Source organism: Sciurus carolinensis, chromosome 14, assembly GCF_902686445.1.
Source record: "Sciurus carolinensis chromosome 14, mSciCar1.2, whole genome shotgun sequence".
NCBI lineage: Eukaryota > Metazoa > Chordata > Mammalia > Rodentia > Sciuridae > Sciurus > Sciurus carolinensis.
In genome coordinates this window covers 21,320,473-21,336,317 of record NC_062226.1, presented here as the reverse complement: position 1 = coordinate 21,336,317, position 15,845 = coordinate 21,320,473, and the positions used below count along the sequence as shown (strand labels likewise).

The 15,845-nt window shown below is 37.8% G+C and overlaps 1 protein-coding gene across 2 annotated transcripts in view; it reads left to right on the top strand.

The window, feature by feature from the left end:
- Hsdl2 (hydroxysteroid dehydrogenase like 2) overlaps positions 1 to 15,845 on the top strand; it is a 69,784-nt gene that overhangs the window by 41,727 nt on the left and 12,212 nt on the right. Inside the window, exons 8-9 of one of the 2 annotated variants that reach the window (XM_047525402.1) lie at positions 762 to 833; positions 14,123 to 14,272. In XM_047525402.1, coding sequence (XP_047381358.1) covers positions 762 to 833; positions 14,123 to 14,272 — 222 coding nt within the window. The remainder of the gene's footprint in view (positions 1 to 761; positions 834 to 14,122; positions 14,273 to 15,845) is intronic. The other variant, XM_047525401.1, reaches the window with a different exon arrangement.

Below are 15,845 nucleotides of genomic sequence, written 5' to 3'. Positions count from 1 at the left end.
GCTTCAGGTTTTAAAGGCATAATGTCACTTTATACAAACTTTTAAATTATGTTTAAATTAAAAATCTTATCAAGTGCTGAGAACCTATTAGTATGAACAGGTACTCTGATTTTAACATATAACAATTATCAATTAATTCTTGCCTTCCAGAAGTTTGTTAACTTTTCAGAGTGGTGGGGGGGAAGAGAGAGAGAGAATGAGAATATTAACATGTAATTTTCCTACAATTTTGAAGGCTTTGTGACCTTTGAACCTCCTTCTTGCATACGCCTTGAAAGGTATCAGTGTGATGTTAAGATAGTTAATTTATTTTCTAAGCACAACTGTTAGCTGAAAATAAGGCCTGGGAGAAGTATATGGCTTAGTTTCCATGATGGTAAGAGGAAGAGGAAGAGAGAAAAGACCCCAATGCATTGATCTGGGAAGCATGTCCTCTTTAGTGAGGGCCTCCTTGCTCTCAGGGGCCAGGTGAGCTCTGAGTTCTGGACAGAAGGGGGTTGTAAGAATGAGGAGGGTAAAGGCTTCACATATAGGTGTTGTTTAAAACTAGATGAATTTTGTTATAGGAGGAGATGATAACTAAGTTATGGGAACACTCATGAAAATATGTAGTTTGACAGTTCTCATGGAGCCCTTTTCCATTTCTCCAGAATTATCTTAAAAGACAATTGTCTTAAAAGACAATCTTTATTAAACATGTTAAATTCTTAGTGTCTTGTAGTTGTTACACTAACATAATTATTCTGGGGTCAATTTTTCAGGCCAGCCTTTATTACCAGATTTCTTCTTAGATGAACACCCAGATGTTGCAGTTATCAAGCAGGAATCACCTGGTAAGATTCCTAAGATCTAGCCCATATTTTATGTGAGAAAATATAGATGCTAACTTATGTATTTTTTCCAAAACATAGAATCGATCCTGTAACAGCGACATTTCTGCCTAAACCATTTTGTAATTTAAACTAAACAAGTTCTGTGAGTGTAGTTAATTCTGGCAAAAAGAAAAAAAAAGAAAGATAGAAAGAAAAAAAGCATTTTTTTTCTGTCTACCAGTAAGAGGCTCTTAATATATTCTTAATTTTTTAAAAAGTATCTGTTCAACTTTTATTCATTTTCTTTAGCACACTTTCCTTAGGCATTTCAAGGTGATAATTTATTTTGAGGAAAAATGCATCATATCAAGGTTCTTGTAAAACCATTTTCACAGGTTGTAACATGTGACTGCTTTGTGGAAGTCATTTACTTCAAGTACGTTTTGGTTTTCCTTTGTCTCTGTAACTAAGAAACAGTAGGCTCCTTGAGTTGGTCTAGAGTTTATGTCCTAGTTCTTGTGTTCTGGAACTATGCCTATTGCTTCCTGAAAGGTGTCAGAAGGAACACTATTTAGCTAATACCCATGGGAAGAATTTCTCTTGTGGTTACTAATAAGAATGGCTGTGCTTCTGGGTTCTTACCTCATTTTTGTATTATAGGTACTGTGAGTCTCCTAAGTGATCCTAGATTTCTTTAGAAGGCTGATAGAAAAGTTAGGAACAAATGTCCTGTATACATTTAGCGAATCTAGAGGATATCACTGTAATGCATTTTAGTGCCAAATCTTATTTCCAATTTAAGTTCATTTTTTTTTTTTGTCACTATTGTTTCTTTGCCCAGATTTTTCAGGAAGTTGAAAAAAAAATTACTTAGGTAATAAAAAGGGCAATTCTTCTTTTGTATAACAGAAAATTTGTAAACAACAGAAAGGAAATTAGTAACTCTTAATCCCACCACCCAGTCACATCGCTTTTAAAAATTGAACCTTTGCTTGGGTTTTACAGCACACACCTGTGATCCAGGGGCTTAGGAGACTGAGGCAGGAGAATCTCAAGTTCAAAGCCAGCCTCAGCAATTTAGCTAGGCCCTAAGCAACTTAGTGAAACCCCGTCTCAAAATAAAAAATTAAGGGCTGGGGATATAGCTCAGTTGGTAGAGTGCTTGCCTTGTAAGCATCAAGGTCCTGGGTTCAAACCCCAGCACCGCAAAAAAAAAAAAATTAAAAGGGCTAGGGATGTGGCTCAGTGGTAGAGCACACCAGGTTCAATCCCTGGTAGCAAAACACAAACAAAAAAACAAACTGTCAGCCTTTTTCTCAAAAGACCTCTTACAGAAGGGCAGAAATTACCTAAAAAGCCTATAAAGTCTTTAAGAGTCTGGCCTTCAGGTTAGGTAAACCCCAAATTCTGATTTTTGTTCAGTACCCTAAGATTGGACCTTTTGGAGGAAGACATTTATGAACTGCTTAAATCATCCTATATTTAAAATAAGAACCACTTTATTGATCATGTATCTTCATTTTCACTACTCAGCAAGTATTTTTTGGACACCTACCATGTGCCATATTCTGGGCCAACTACATTGTATGCATTGTCTTGTTTAAAACTTAAAATCCAATAAGAATAGGTATTATTATCCAAATTTACAGCTGTAGTCACACAGTTGCCAGGTCGCAGAGCCAGGATTTGAACACATATTTCTCTGATTCCGAAGCGTATGTCTTTAATTAGTACACTTAACTGGTTTTTCTAACACCCACCCAAATACTTCAAAGTCCTTTAAACTCATATATTCTTTTCCCTAGCAATCCCATTTATTTATTTGTAGATGGACAGAATACCTTTATCTTATTTATTTTTATGTGGTGCTGAGGATAGAACCTAGTGCCTCACGTGTGCTAGGCAAGCGCTCTACCACTGAGCCACAACTCCTGTCCCCCATTTATTAATTTATCACGAGGAGTGGCTATCTCATGGAGTAAGCTATGATCAGCACATTCTCTCTCCCTTTGGGCATAATTACACAGGGAACAGAATCATAATTAGAAGGTTATTCTGTGACCATGGAATCAGAATAAGAGGGGTTAAATAAGTAGAATGTGAGATAAATGTTTACTGGCATCATAGTTTGATAGGGGTGATTTTGCCTGTAGCCATCTCCACAGAGAATGCTTTTACCCCTTGCTCTTGAAGTTGAAGTACTCAGATTCCTTTGGTTGACTTCCCACATGATGCTAGAGAGAGCATTTACTTCTATAGGTTTCCTTCTCTTATTCTTTCTGGTTCTATCAATGACAATCGCTTTTTTTAATTTTGGATTTTCTTTTTACTTTTCCTTTTTTATTCCTTTTTTTCCTTTTTGGCACTAGGGATTGACCTCTGAGTGCTTTATGACTGAGCTAAATTCCCAGTCCTCTTATTTTATATTTGAAGAGAGGGTCTCACTAAGTTGCCAAGACTGGTCTAGAACTTGAGATCCTCCTGCCTCAGCCTTCTGAGTTGCTTGGGTTACAGGCATGTGCCGCTGTGTCAGACTTACTTTTATTTCATTTGTAAAAATCATCAATAGCAATTTTGATTGACATTTTCTGTAGATACAGTGGTGCATCACATAAGCAATGGTTCAGTTTGTCTGACCTTGGATCTAACTTGCCTTTTCCGGGTTTGTTTTCCTGTGCGTTTCCAGAGGCATCGCATGCTTGCTTCTCAGTGTGCCTCTTTCCCAACGTGGGAGAGTTCACCTTTCTATTGCAGACACAACTTACAATACCACTGTTACCATCTGGTTGTACCTTTTCTGGAATTTGTTCTGTGTATGTTAATTTCTGTCATGCATGTGTATTTATTGTAAACCGTGCACTTGGTTTTAAATTATTTTTTTCCTCATCATAAACACAGTTCTGTCATTTCTCCATTGAATGCTCCATCTCCACTCCCTCTGGAACAAAGGGAACCTGCTCAGTCTTTTTTTTTCTCCCCAGTTTATTTTATTTTATTTTTCCCCAGTTTATTTTTATTTTTATTTGATTGTAGTTTTAGTTGCTTCTGTTCCATTTGTCCTGGATTTTCTTTACAAACTCATTCCTAGCTTGGTTTGTCTTTCCTTTTCTCCTGCAGTTAGCACTGCCTCTCATTATTCCCGTCTTTGTGTTTTTCTTCTGTGTTCTGGAAGTCAGTTTTGTCCTCTGCATTAGAGAGAAATCTGACAAGGTTTTCTGGTTTGATTTCTACTTCATATTGCCTCTAACCTTTATTTAAATTTTGCTTTTGTGCTTTTGTTTCTCAAGTAAACTACTTTCTTTTTGACCTTATATATTGTCTTCCCATCTCAGCCAGTTATATATGACATTCTGCACCTATTTCATATAGTGTTTTTTTAAAGACCTTATTTTTTAGAGCATTTTTTGTTTCACAACAAAATTGAGAGGAAGGAACGGGGATATCCCATGTATCCCCTCTCCCACGCATACACAGTCTTCCCCATTATTAGAGTAGAACATTTGTTAAAATTGAGATCAATGTTTTATGAAGTTTTAATGTGGAGGGGTTCTTATGGGTTTCATAGGAAATTATTTTTAGAGATAAACTTTTGCTTTTCAGCATACTTTTGTATTACTCTTGTCCTGCATTATTTTTTAATAGGCAACAGATTATATTTTCCCCCGTTAATCCATCCTCTTACTAGGAGATATCTCTGGAGCTAGTGTAGTCAAATGTCAGGGATATGTAGTTTGCTTTTGGCTCCACTCCTGGTCCATCTGGTGGTATTCCTTTCCCCGAGCTCTTGTGGAACCTGTTGGGTACATAGACATGGGTCTTTTCTACCTGCTGCCAGGACTCTCCTTTCCAGTATGCTCTGCTGCCAAGGCTCTTCCCCTCCCTATCTTAATCAGCCATGCTCTGAGGTGTGTGCTTTCCAGGACTCACCACCACTGGACTCGCCCTGCTGTTGGCCCTTCTCTTACTTGGGAGCTTCAAGCTTGAACTTGGATTATTGAAAAGACGAGAATGAGGAATAATAGCATCTCTCTTGAAAAACAACATCTGTAAAGCAGAAGGACGGCTCCTGGTCTTCAAGTTGGTACAAGCCCAGACTCTAATCCAGAGAATTAAAGAGTGCCTCTCTTCCTGTGTCGAGTGGGCAGGGCTGTTCCCCTTGGGGATCTCTCATGCAGCAAAGCACAAGCAGGCATGTGTTTCTTCGGCTGACTCTGTAACCTTAGAGTTACTGAACATGGTTCCTAGAGTCGACAGTAGATTTGTGTCTCAGTCTCAGTGATAGTTGATATGTCTTTTTTTTTTTTTTTTCCCCAGTGCTGGGGATTGAGCCCAGGGCTGTGCACATGCCAGGCAAGTGCTATACCACTGAACTATATCCCTAGTCCCCTCTCCCTTTTTTTTTAGCACATTATTTATTTATACTTATTTAGAATGAACTTAGGAGAGGCTGTTAGGAGGCTGCTAGCCATATGTCTTTTTCTTTATAAGTTATTGAATTGCTCTAAATGACTCGCATTCAAGCTTACATGTTTACAGTCTACTACCTGCACATTTCAAATATTTTACAGGTTTGTTTTTTCTCCTGAAGTTTCATTCTTTTGTGCCAAGTCATCATGCATATGTCTAAATGTTCCAGGTGATAAATAATACAGTTTATCTCTTGGCAAATGTCTTTCAGTGCTAAACTCAAGTTTTTGCTGCAATCCCTTTGGTGCCTGACAGTACAGATAATATATTTGTTGATTAATATACAAATCACCTGGAGTAGTCACTCACCAGTAAGGGAGGGACTCCAGCAGTTACTTATATGACAAATGCAGTTCTCTCAGGTGTAACTACTAAAACTAATGCGTTTACGCATTCCCTGCCCAGGGAAACGTGAAGGAAGCCTGTGTCTTTACTGCCCTTGCTTTGGCAGTCTCTGCTTGGGCCAGTCCTGGTGAGTTCAGATCTTGGGTCTATGCTTGGCCTTTATGTTGGCTTTATACAAATTAGATGGTTAGATGTGAAAGGAAATGTGGAGGCAGTATTACACAGTGGACGACATTGCAGGCTCTAGAGTCAGACTGCCTTTGAATTGCTGGTGTGCTTCTTTCTGTACTATGACCTTGAGTGAGGTGTAACTCCAGTTGCCATTTTAAAAACTTTCTCACTTCTTTTTATTTTAATTCTTTCTCTCTCTCTCTTTTTTTAACCCACAGGCTTGTGCATGTTAAGCAAACACTCTACCACTGAGCTACATCCCCAGCTCTTTTTATTTTTTATCTAGAGACAGGTATGCCTGAATAGCCTAGGCTGGCCTTGAACTTGTGATCCCCCACCTCAGCCTCCCAAGTAGCTGGGATGACAGATGTGTGCCTGGCTTTTAAAAATTCATTCGTTCGTATTTAGTTAAACAAATTGAAATGTTTTTTGGAATAAGGGAAATTATAAGTAAAAAAGGGGAAACTAACTTTTGTATGTTTTGTGTTTGATCGCCTTTGTGAGCTTTTTAATTTTTAATATTTTTAAAAAGATTTCTAATAGTTGCTAAAAGAATGACATTATTCATTGAAAGTATAGAACAAGTAAGACAGATCTGGGTTGCAATCCTGCCACTGCCACCTGTATCTATGACCTTGAACAAGTCATTCAGCTCTCTGAAACAGTTTTCTCCCTCTCCCTCCCTCTCACTCACTCTCTTTCTCTTTCTCTCTCTCTTTTTTTGTACCAATAATTGAACTCAGGGGCACTTAACCACTGAGTCACATCTCCAACCCTTTTTTATATTTTATTTGAGTTAGTTAGGGCCTTATTAAGTTGCTGAGTCTGGCTTTGAACTTGTGATCCTCCTGCTTCAGCCTCCTGAGCCGCTGGAAATTACAGATATGTGCCACCATGCCCAACAGTTTTCTCATCTCTTGCTTTCCTTTTATAAACACTGTGAGGATCAAGTGTGGTGGTACATCATATTCTGCCTTTGATATACTAAGCACTCTATAAATATTGTTTGCAGTAACTATCACTGAGTTAATTATCCTGAATTTTCTGAGTGTCCAAACTTACTGCTTACATATATATGCCTTTCCTAGTTATTCTGGCTCTTGTCTAACTATACTGACTTGAACTTCAAGGAATTTCATTGAAAATATTTGTTTTAGCTTTTCTTACTTCATTCTTAGTTTTAATAGGAAAATCTTTAGATTTTACCCATAAGTAAAGTGTTAGATGGTGTAAGATTGATTTTTTTATTTGGTTGGGGGTGTAACTTAGTGGTACAATATGTGCTTATTAGCATGTGTGAGGCACTGGGTTCAATTTCCAGAACACAAAAAAGAAAAAAGAAGGAAAAAAGAGGATTTTGTTGCTTTAATCAAAAAGTTTTATGCCTATGATTTTTAGAGTTAACAAACTTGTTACATTTTAAATATGGTAAAAGAATTGGGTAACTTTCTTTTTCTGTGCTATTTTCTCTGGATGTTTGAAGCATCTCACCTGCTAAATCATTTGGGACTTTTAAAAAGTCATTTCTTGGAATAGACTTTTTATTTTCTCATTCAATTACCAGCTCTTTAATTTTGGAGATTGTATTGTGGTCTATTTGATTCCTGAAATTGAGAGGGAGGTTTACTGGGGATTGAACCCAGAGGTGCTATACCACTGAGCCACATCCCCAACCATTTTTAATTTTTATTTTGAGACAGAGACTTGCTAAATTGCTTAGGGCTTCCCTAAGTTGCTGAGACTGGCCTCAAACTTGCAATCCTCTTGCCTCAGCCTCCTGAGTTGCTGGGATTACAGGTATGTGTCACTGTGCTGGCTTAAATTTTTTAAAATTCTTTTTGTGATGCTGGGGATTGAACCCAGGGCCTCATGCTCTATGAGTGCTCCATTAATGAGTCTACCCCCAGTTAACAGCTTTTCAAAAATTAAAAGCCAGTCACCCATTTAAGTTTTAAAACTTACTTAAGAGTTGACTTGTAGTGTTCACTTTTTTAAAAAAATTCTTTTTTTCTTTATTTTTTTGATTAGATTTGCCAGAAAATTGCCGAGTTTATTGTATCTTATTATTTTTTTCTCCAAAGCACCAGACTTTAAATTTTATTTTTAATTCTATAGCTTTTCTGTCTCATTACTTTTTAGATAATAAGTACATTGATATTCTTTACCTCTACCCCCCCAGATTCACCATTCAGAAGTGTATATGTCAGTGTCTTTTATTTTTATTCCTTTTAAAATAATGAAATAATTTTGACTACACATTTAGCTCTTTAATGTTTCTTTGATTGCTTTTTGTTTGGAAGATCTATTTGGTTGGTTTTTGTTTGGAAGATCTATCTAGTGGTGACAGTGGTGCATTAAAGCCACCAGAATTATTGTGTTGTAGTCTATTTGATTCCTGAAATTGAGAAGGATTTGTTTGATGTACAGGGATGCACCATTGTTTGGGGCATAAATATTTACTATTGTTATGTCTTCCTGATTTATGGTTCCCTCAAGCAGTATGAAATGTCCTTCTTTATCCCTTCTGACTAACTTTGGCTTGAAGTCCACTTTATCTGATATAAGGATGGAAACCCCTGCTTTTTTACTGAGTCCATGTGTGTGGTAGGTTTTTTCCCATCCTTCCTCACCTTTAGTCTGTGGATGTCTTTTCTATGAGATGAGTCTCTTGCAGGCAGCATATTGTTGGGTCTTTCTTTTTAATCCATTCTGCCAGTCTATGTTTTTTGATTGATGAGTTAGGCCATTAACATTCAGGGTTATTATTGAGATATGATTTGTATTCCCAGTCATGTGGGCTTATTTTTGGTTTCTAACTTGGCTCGGTTTCTCCTTTGAGTGGTTTTTCTCTAAGGTAGTTCCTCCCTTTGCTGACCTACATTGTTGTTTTTCATTTCCTCCTCATGGAATATTTTGTTGAGAACATTCTGTAGTGCAGGCTTTCTATTTGTAAATTCTTTTAACTTTGTTTATCGTGGAAGGATTTTATTTCATCTTCAAATCTGAAGGTTAGTTTTTCTGGGTATTGGATTCTTGGTTGGCAACCATGTTCTTTCAGAGCTTGAAATATGTTGTTCCAGGCCCTTCTAGCTTTTAGAGTCTGGGTTGAGAAGTCGGCTAGTATCCATATTGGTTTCCCCCTATATGTAATCTGATGCTTTTCTCTCGCAGCCTTCAAAATCCTATCTTTATTTTGAATGTTAGCCATTTTCATTATAATGTGCCTTGGTATGGATCTGTTGTGATTTTGTGCATTTGGTGTTCTGTAAGCCTCTTGTATTTGATTTTCCATTTCATTCTTCAGGTTTTGGAAAGTTTCTAATATTATTTCATTGAATAGGTTGTTCATTCCTTTGGTTTGTGTCTCTGTGCCTTCCTTAATCCCAATAATTCATAAATTTGGTCTTTTTATGATGTCCCATAGTTCTTGGAGATTCTGTTCATGATTTCTTACCATCTTCTCTGTTTGGGCAACTTTATTTTCAAGATTACATATTTTGTCTTCATTTTCTGAGGTTCTGTCTTCTAAGTGGTCTAGTCTTTTGGTGATGCTTTCCATTGAATTTTTTATTTGGTTTATTGTTTCCTTCATTTCAAGGATTTCTGTTTGGTTTTTTTTTTTTTTTTTGAGAATCTTTATTTCTTTGTTGAAATGATCTTTTGCTTCCTGCAGTTGCTCGTTCAACTGCTTATTGGTATTATCATATATTGCCTGCATTTGCTCTTTTAACTCATCCTTTGCTTCGTGAATCATTTTAATCATGTATAATCTGAAGTCCTTTTCTGACATTTCTTCTACTGTACTGTCATTGGATTCTATTAATATAGAATCTAGATTTGTTTGGATCATTTTCTTCCCTTGTTTTTTCATGTTGTTCATGTATCTTCCCCTCTAGCAGTGCTGATCTGGGGTATTGCAGATTTCCCCCTGTAGGCTTATAGTGGCCCTATAGGTTTCCAAAACCTCTTCTTTAAGGGGAGATCAATATTAGCAGTGCCCAATTCAGACACTATGCAATCCTAGACCAAATAGCCCCTATGAGGACAATAACAAAATTGTCATAATAAACAGAATGAGTTCAAATATTATCTTCAGTATAACAAACAGATTTGCAATAAGGTCTGCAGTTTCTAATGGAGGACAAAGAAGATGCAGAGGGATGTAGGATGTAGCTGTTAATGGGATAAGAAAAGAATATACAGAAGTTCTAGATAATAGGGTAAGATTGTAATCAAAAGAATTGGATGTTAGCATGCAAAAAGGGAGAAAGAGACTCTGAGGGAACAGGTAAACAAAAGGAAAAGAGAGCCAAAAAAAAAGTAAAGAAATAAAAACTTAAAATTGTTCAATAAGGAGAAGAAAGAAAATCTACACTATAACAGTCAACGACCTCCCAGTCTTCAGTAGCCTGATGCATGAGAGGTACCTGACAATGAACTTCAAGTCTCCAGCAGGCATCTCAGGATGGGATTTGCCCCACCTAAAGATCGAAGCTCTGGCTTCCAGGATTATCCAGGATGGCCGCTCTGGCTTCCAAATGTGTTGGCAAATGGAGAGCTACAGCTTGGGGTGTGGACGTGGTCGGCTGGAGGTCCTGGAGGCGGGGTGCGGTTGGTCAGGCAGGGGTCCTGGAAGTCGGGTGTGTTTGGTGTGGTTGCGGGATCCGGGAGGCTGGGTGCAATCAGTCAGTCTGGGGTCCCGGTGATAGGGCGCAGTCAGATGGTCTGGGGGTCCTGGCGGCAGGGAGCAGTCAGTCGATGTGAGGGCCCCGGAGGCAGGGAGTGATCGGTTGGGCTGAGGGATCCTGGAGACGGGGCTCAGTCAGTCCAGCCAGGGGTCCTATGGGGCCTGGCTGTTGTCTCAAAATGGTGGCAGCCATGTGTAATCAAACCTGCAGGTACTGTGACAGTGAACTTCCAGGCAACAGCAGGCAGCTGGCACTCCACGGGCGGTCTGCAGTCAGTCCAAAATGTCAGTCATTCTCAAAGAACCAAAAACACTCCAAAAGGTAACAGCCTGAATATTCAAATGACCTATCTCAAATTAAGTTTCCTTATAAAGCATACAAATCAGGACCAGCCTACTGAAGTAATCCATGGAATAAGTCTGGGAGAGACCCAAATGGAAAGTTTTGTGATCCCAAGGGCGCAACACTTACCCGGCACGAGGACGTGTGTTGCCAAGCAAGGGGCCAACCTGAGTTTCCTAGCTCTTTAATGTAACTTTGGATAGGTCCACTAGATTTTATGTACTTTATTCAATTTTATTATCATTTAAAATTAGTCTTAGTATGGAAGTATAGACAAGTATAGAAAAGTGTGAGAGGCTTGAGTAAAAATTTTTAAATTATCTGTAATCCCCCTGCTAAATATAAATGCTGTTTTGTTTTGGGGTTTATGTTCTTCTAGTCGCCACTTTTTCTTCACAAATATAATTTAAAATTCATACCCACAAATAAAAATTCTACCAGATTGGATCATATTATATTCCATTGTATATACTCCTTTTTTAACTTAAGAATTTATGTTATGAATGTTTTCCATTGTCTTCAGAAATAACTTGTTGAAATGACAACTTAGTGTTATATCATGTGGATATACTATTTATTTTAGTGGTCTATAATTGGTTCATTTTATAATCACATAAGTTTTTGTTCTTATGTCAGTTTCTTAGAGTAAGTCTTAAAAAAGTGAGTAATTAGGCAAAAGGAAAGACATTTTAATGCTTCTGATATATTTTACCAAATATCCTTCCAGAGTCATACATCTAATGTCAATATATATTAACTCCATCAGTGTACTGTTAATATTGGAATATGGCACTTGGGATGTAACTTGCCTAGCATGTGCAAAACCTTGGGCTCCATGCCCAATACCATAGTAAATAAACAAACAAATAAATATTGGAATACATACCTCAATTTTTTATCTGGTTTCTAAATAATAGTACCTTATAGCAGTGTACCTCATTCACTTACATTAGAATATATTTGAAAAGTACTTTATTTTCAAGGATATATTGGGAAAAGGCATTATACATTATAAACATTATAAAGGTTATAAAGTATTAGATAACATCATTGGGGCGAAGGGGACTGTTCAAATGTACTGTAAGCTACTGACAAAATGTTATGTTTCAAATTGTAGGATAAGCATATGTGTATTTACATATTCAGACTTTTGTGATTTAATTCAATTCAGACTAACCACCTTGTCTAAATTAGTCTATCCTATCCCTGTTCTTGCTTTTTAAAATAATAGTACCTGTCACTTCTTGTCTTAATTTCATGTATGTGTACACGTGTTACATGTTTGCCTAATATCTGTCTTCATGAGACAGTTTTCCTGTGATGTTTTAGTTTGACCTCATGATAACACCAGCCTCAACAGAATGAATTAGGAAGTGTTCCCTTCTTTTGTATTTTTGGAAGGGTTTGTGAAGGATTGACAGGCATAAAGGAATAGAAACTGTGATCGTTTCCATTTGTTTGAAGGTAAAAATGAGACAAACTGAACACATGGTGTCAACAAAGAGGAGAGGACATGAATTGGGCTTTGGGGTACCTTTAGTATCCTACTTCTTGACCTAGGTGGTAACGACAAAGGGCTTTAACCTTCTGATAAGCTATTAGCTATATACTTATTATCTCTCTCTTTATATCTGTGTTATATGGTAGTAAAAAGCAGTGCCAGGCCATCGTGAAGCAGCAGAAGTAGTTGGACCTGGGAGCAGGCAACGAAAGAGTACGTTGTCTGAGTGATTTAAAAACAATTAGAAAACTGACTAAAAGAAAAAAAAATAGTCTATCTTATTTGCTCCATCAGATATTAAGGATTTTGTCTTTAATTTTTGCTTGGACTTTAAAAGAGAAAAAGGATTTTATATTTGTCTCTGAAAACATTATAATGGAAGGTAATTTATGCTCGGTATACTTACGGAGTATCTTCATGCTGTCGGTTAGACATCATTTCATGACCGTTGGTGAGTTGTACTAGACAAGATGGCAGGGTATAATGTAGGAGGAAACAGATGGGGAATTTTATTTTCAGCCTAGAGGACTGTTTGGCCTTGGAGTTAATTAATGAAATGTTCTTACCTGTATCTAGGGGCAACTGCTAAATTTCCCCTAAGTGATTCCAGGGGGAGAAATAAAGGGACAGAGACTCTTTGGGGATAGCCCCATGATGTGGGAACAGAGCAGTCCTGTAAACTGCCTTCTCCCCTGACTAATCATATGCAGAGTTGTTTTAAGCAGTGGGTTGAGTGAATGCAGGTGGGGTCTCCATTCCTCTGGCCTAGTGTTTGCAGGCGGGGGAGCCATCACAGGATTAGCAGTTTGACTTGCCTTTTTATTCAGTGGGAGGCACCAGTCTGCGCGAGTGAGATGGGGAGAAGAAATTGACCTTGCCTAGTTCAGACCCTTCTGAGCATTCTCTCTTCCTGTGCAGGCTGTCCTTGGCAGTCACATAAACTTTGCCCAGAACATTTCTAACCCCTAATGGGAGGATGCAGGTTCAATCGATGGGTAAAGGGCCAAGGCAAATAAATTTAATGTAGAGGGAAAGTGCTTACGAAGTTCACTTGACTGTTGATTCAAGCTACAATCTCCACTTTAACGCCAGTAATTCCTTAGTTGGTATTTCGATCTTCATCTTTCTTTTTTTTTTTTTTTTTTAATTTTTTTTTATTGTAAACAAATGGGGTACATCTTGTTTCTCTGTGCACGAAGTAGAGGCATACCATTTGTGTAATCATACATTTACATAGGGTAATGGTGTTTGATTTATTCTGTTATTTTTTTTCCTTTCCCCCACCCTTCCCACCCCTCCATACAGTCCCTCCTTCCTCCATTCTTGCCTCCCTCCCACCCCCCATTATGTATCATCATCCGCTTATCAGCGAGATCATTCATCCTTTGGTTTTTTGAGATCGATCTTCATCTTTCTGACTCCGAGGTCTTTTTTTCTCATTTGGTTTTAAAACTCAAAGGGAATATAAGAGTGATTAATTATCACCCCTAAAACTCCAGTAGTTTTGTTTAGATCTGTTAATTATAAACATTGTATTGTTTAGTAATGGGTTTTTGTTTTGTATTTTGTAACCTGAAAGTCAGCCCTTTCCCTTAGAGAGTATAAGCTACTTACATTCATAGTCATAACTGATATGTTTGACTGCTATTCCATCACTTTGATTTATACTTTTATATGCTACTTAATGCATTTAAAGTCATTTGGTCAAATAGGTCTATTTGGTAGCAGGTCTCTCTTGCTTACTAATTAATCTTGTGTGTGGCTCTAAGACCATTTACATGAATAATCTTCTGCAGGTGCTGTTCCTGAATTCAAAGAAGAGAAGCCACAGCCACAGTCAAAACCACATTATGGAGCTGTGGAAGAAACTTTTAGAATTGTTAAGGACTCTCTCAGTGATGATGTGGTTAAAGCCACACAAGCAATCTATCAGTTTGAACTCTCAGGTAAGAAGTGATTGGATAACCTGAGGCTATTATGAAACAAGGTGGGTTATTTCTTTTGGAAGAAAATTAGCGATAACCTGAATACTTGGCTGTATTTAAGATCCTTGAATATAGACATTTAAGAATACTGTTGACTTTCATGTTTAAGATCAATGAATATGGATGCATGTAAAAATAGTTTTATTACATATACTTCCAGTGTTAAGTAACACCTTGATAGTGTAGAGGAAATTCTATGCTGAGGGGCATATGCATCATGGCAGGGAGTGTAGTGCAGTCTTTTGTCAGTCATGGGAACCTTACCATTTTTATCTTTGATATTACTCAGATCAGTCTGAATATAGTCAACTTTTTAAAACCTCAATATTTTTCTTTTCCACATAGTAAAATCAGCACAGGTTAATGGTAGTTTTAAGAAGTAACTCCCACAGTTCCCTTACACAAACATTTGCATTCTGTGTCTCCTGCATTATTTAACCCTTTCTTGCCTTCATGTTTTCACTTCCTTTTTTTCCCTTGGAATCCATGGGTCATTGCTTCAGTGACTCTCTAGCCTGTGTCCTAAACTTGCCCTAGACCCTGTGTGCTTATATTACTACCTGTTAAAGGCCCTGTAGTCTCAGTTGAATCATCAGGCTATCTTACTGCTCCACGGTTGCATTAAGGCTGCTAAGCCCTGTGGAAGAAAAGAAAAAAGAAGAAAAAAAAAAAAAAAAATCCCACCACCTGGTGGATCTGTAGCAGTAGAAATTCATCACTGCCCTCTTTAAATGGGACTTAAGTAGCACCTCAGAATTCTGTTTTAAGCCTCTGCCTTATTTTCCACAGCAACTATTTTAAACCTTCTCAGAAGTCTACAGACAGAAATTGCTCCAGCTTCCTGCCATCAGATGTAAAATCAACCATTATAGCTTCCTCCTCCCCTCCTGTGTAACGGAGCTTATACCTCTACCTTTAATGTCTGTACCATCCTGAGTACCTAGAATCTTCCTCAAAGGCAGAATCTGATTCAGTAGGTCTGGGGTAGGGTCTGAGATTGTGCATGTCTGACAGGTGGTGACATTATTGCGCCTCACGAGTGACACTTTCAGTAGTAAAATTCTAGGTCCTGTTTTCTCTGGCTTTCTCAGGAATTATGCTGTTCATTATGCCTTCTTCAACCTACTCATCCTATGGCCTCCTTCCCAGTGGTATTTTTTTTAAAGCATCCTTTTTTTTTTTACCTTTATTTAATTTATTTATTTATTTATATGTGGTGCTGAGGATTGAACCCAGTGCCTCACACATGCTGGGCAAACACTCTACCACCAAGCCACAACCCCAGCCCCTTCCAGTGTTATTTTAATGTTTCCAAGCCTATTCTGTCTTTAAAACAGAATATAGCAGCAGTAACAAACCACACACCCTATCTTTCTCTCCTTTTTAGAGCCAAACTTATTTTCATCTGCAACTCACACTCTGAACACACTGCTCTCATCATTTATCCCTGTTCCACAGACTTGACTGGATGGACATTCATGCCTCCAGTGGGCATTTGTCATTCCTACCTATAATCATGCTGCAGCTGCTGAGG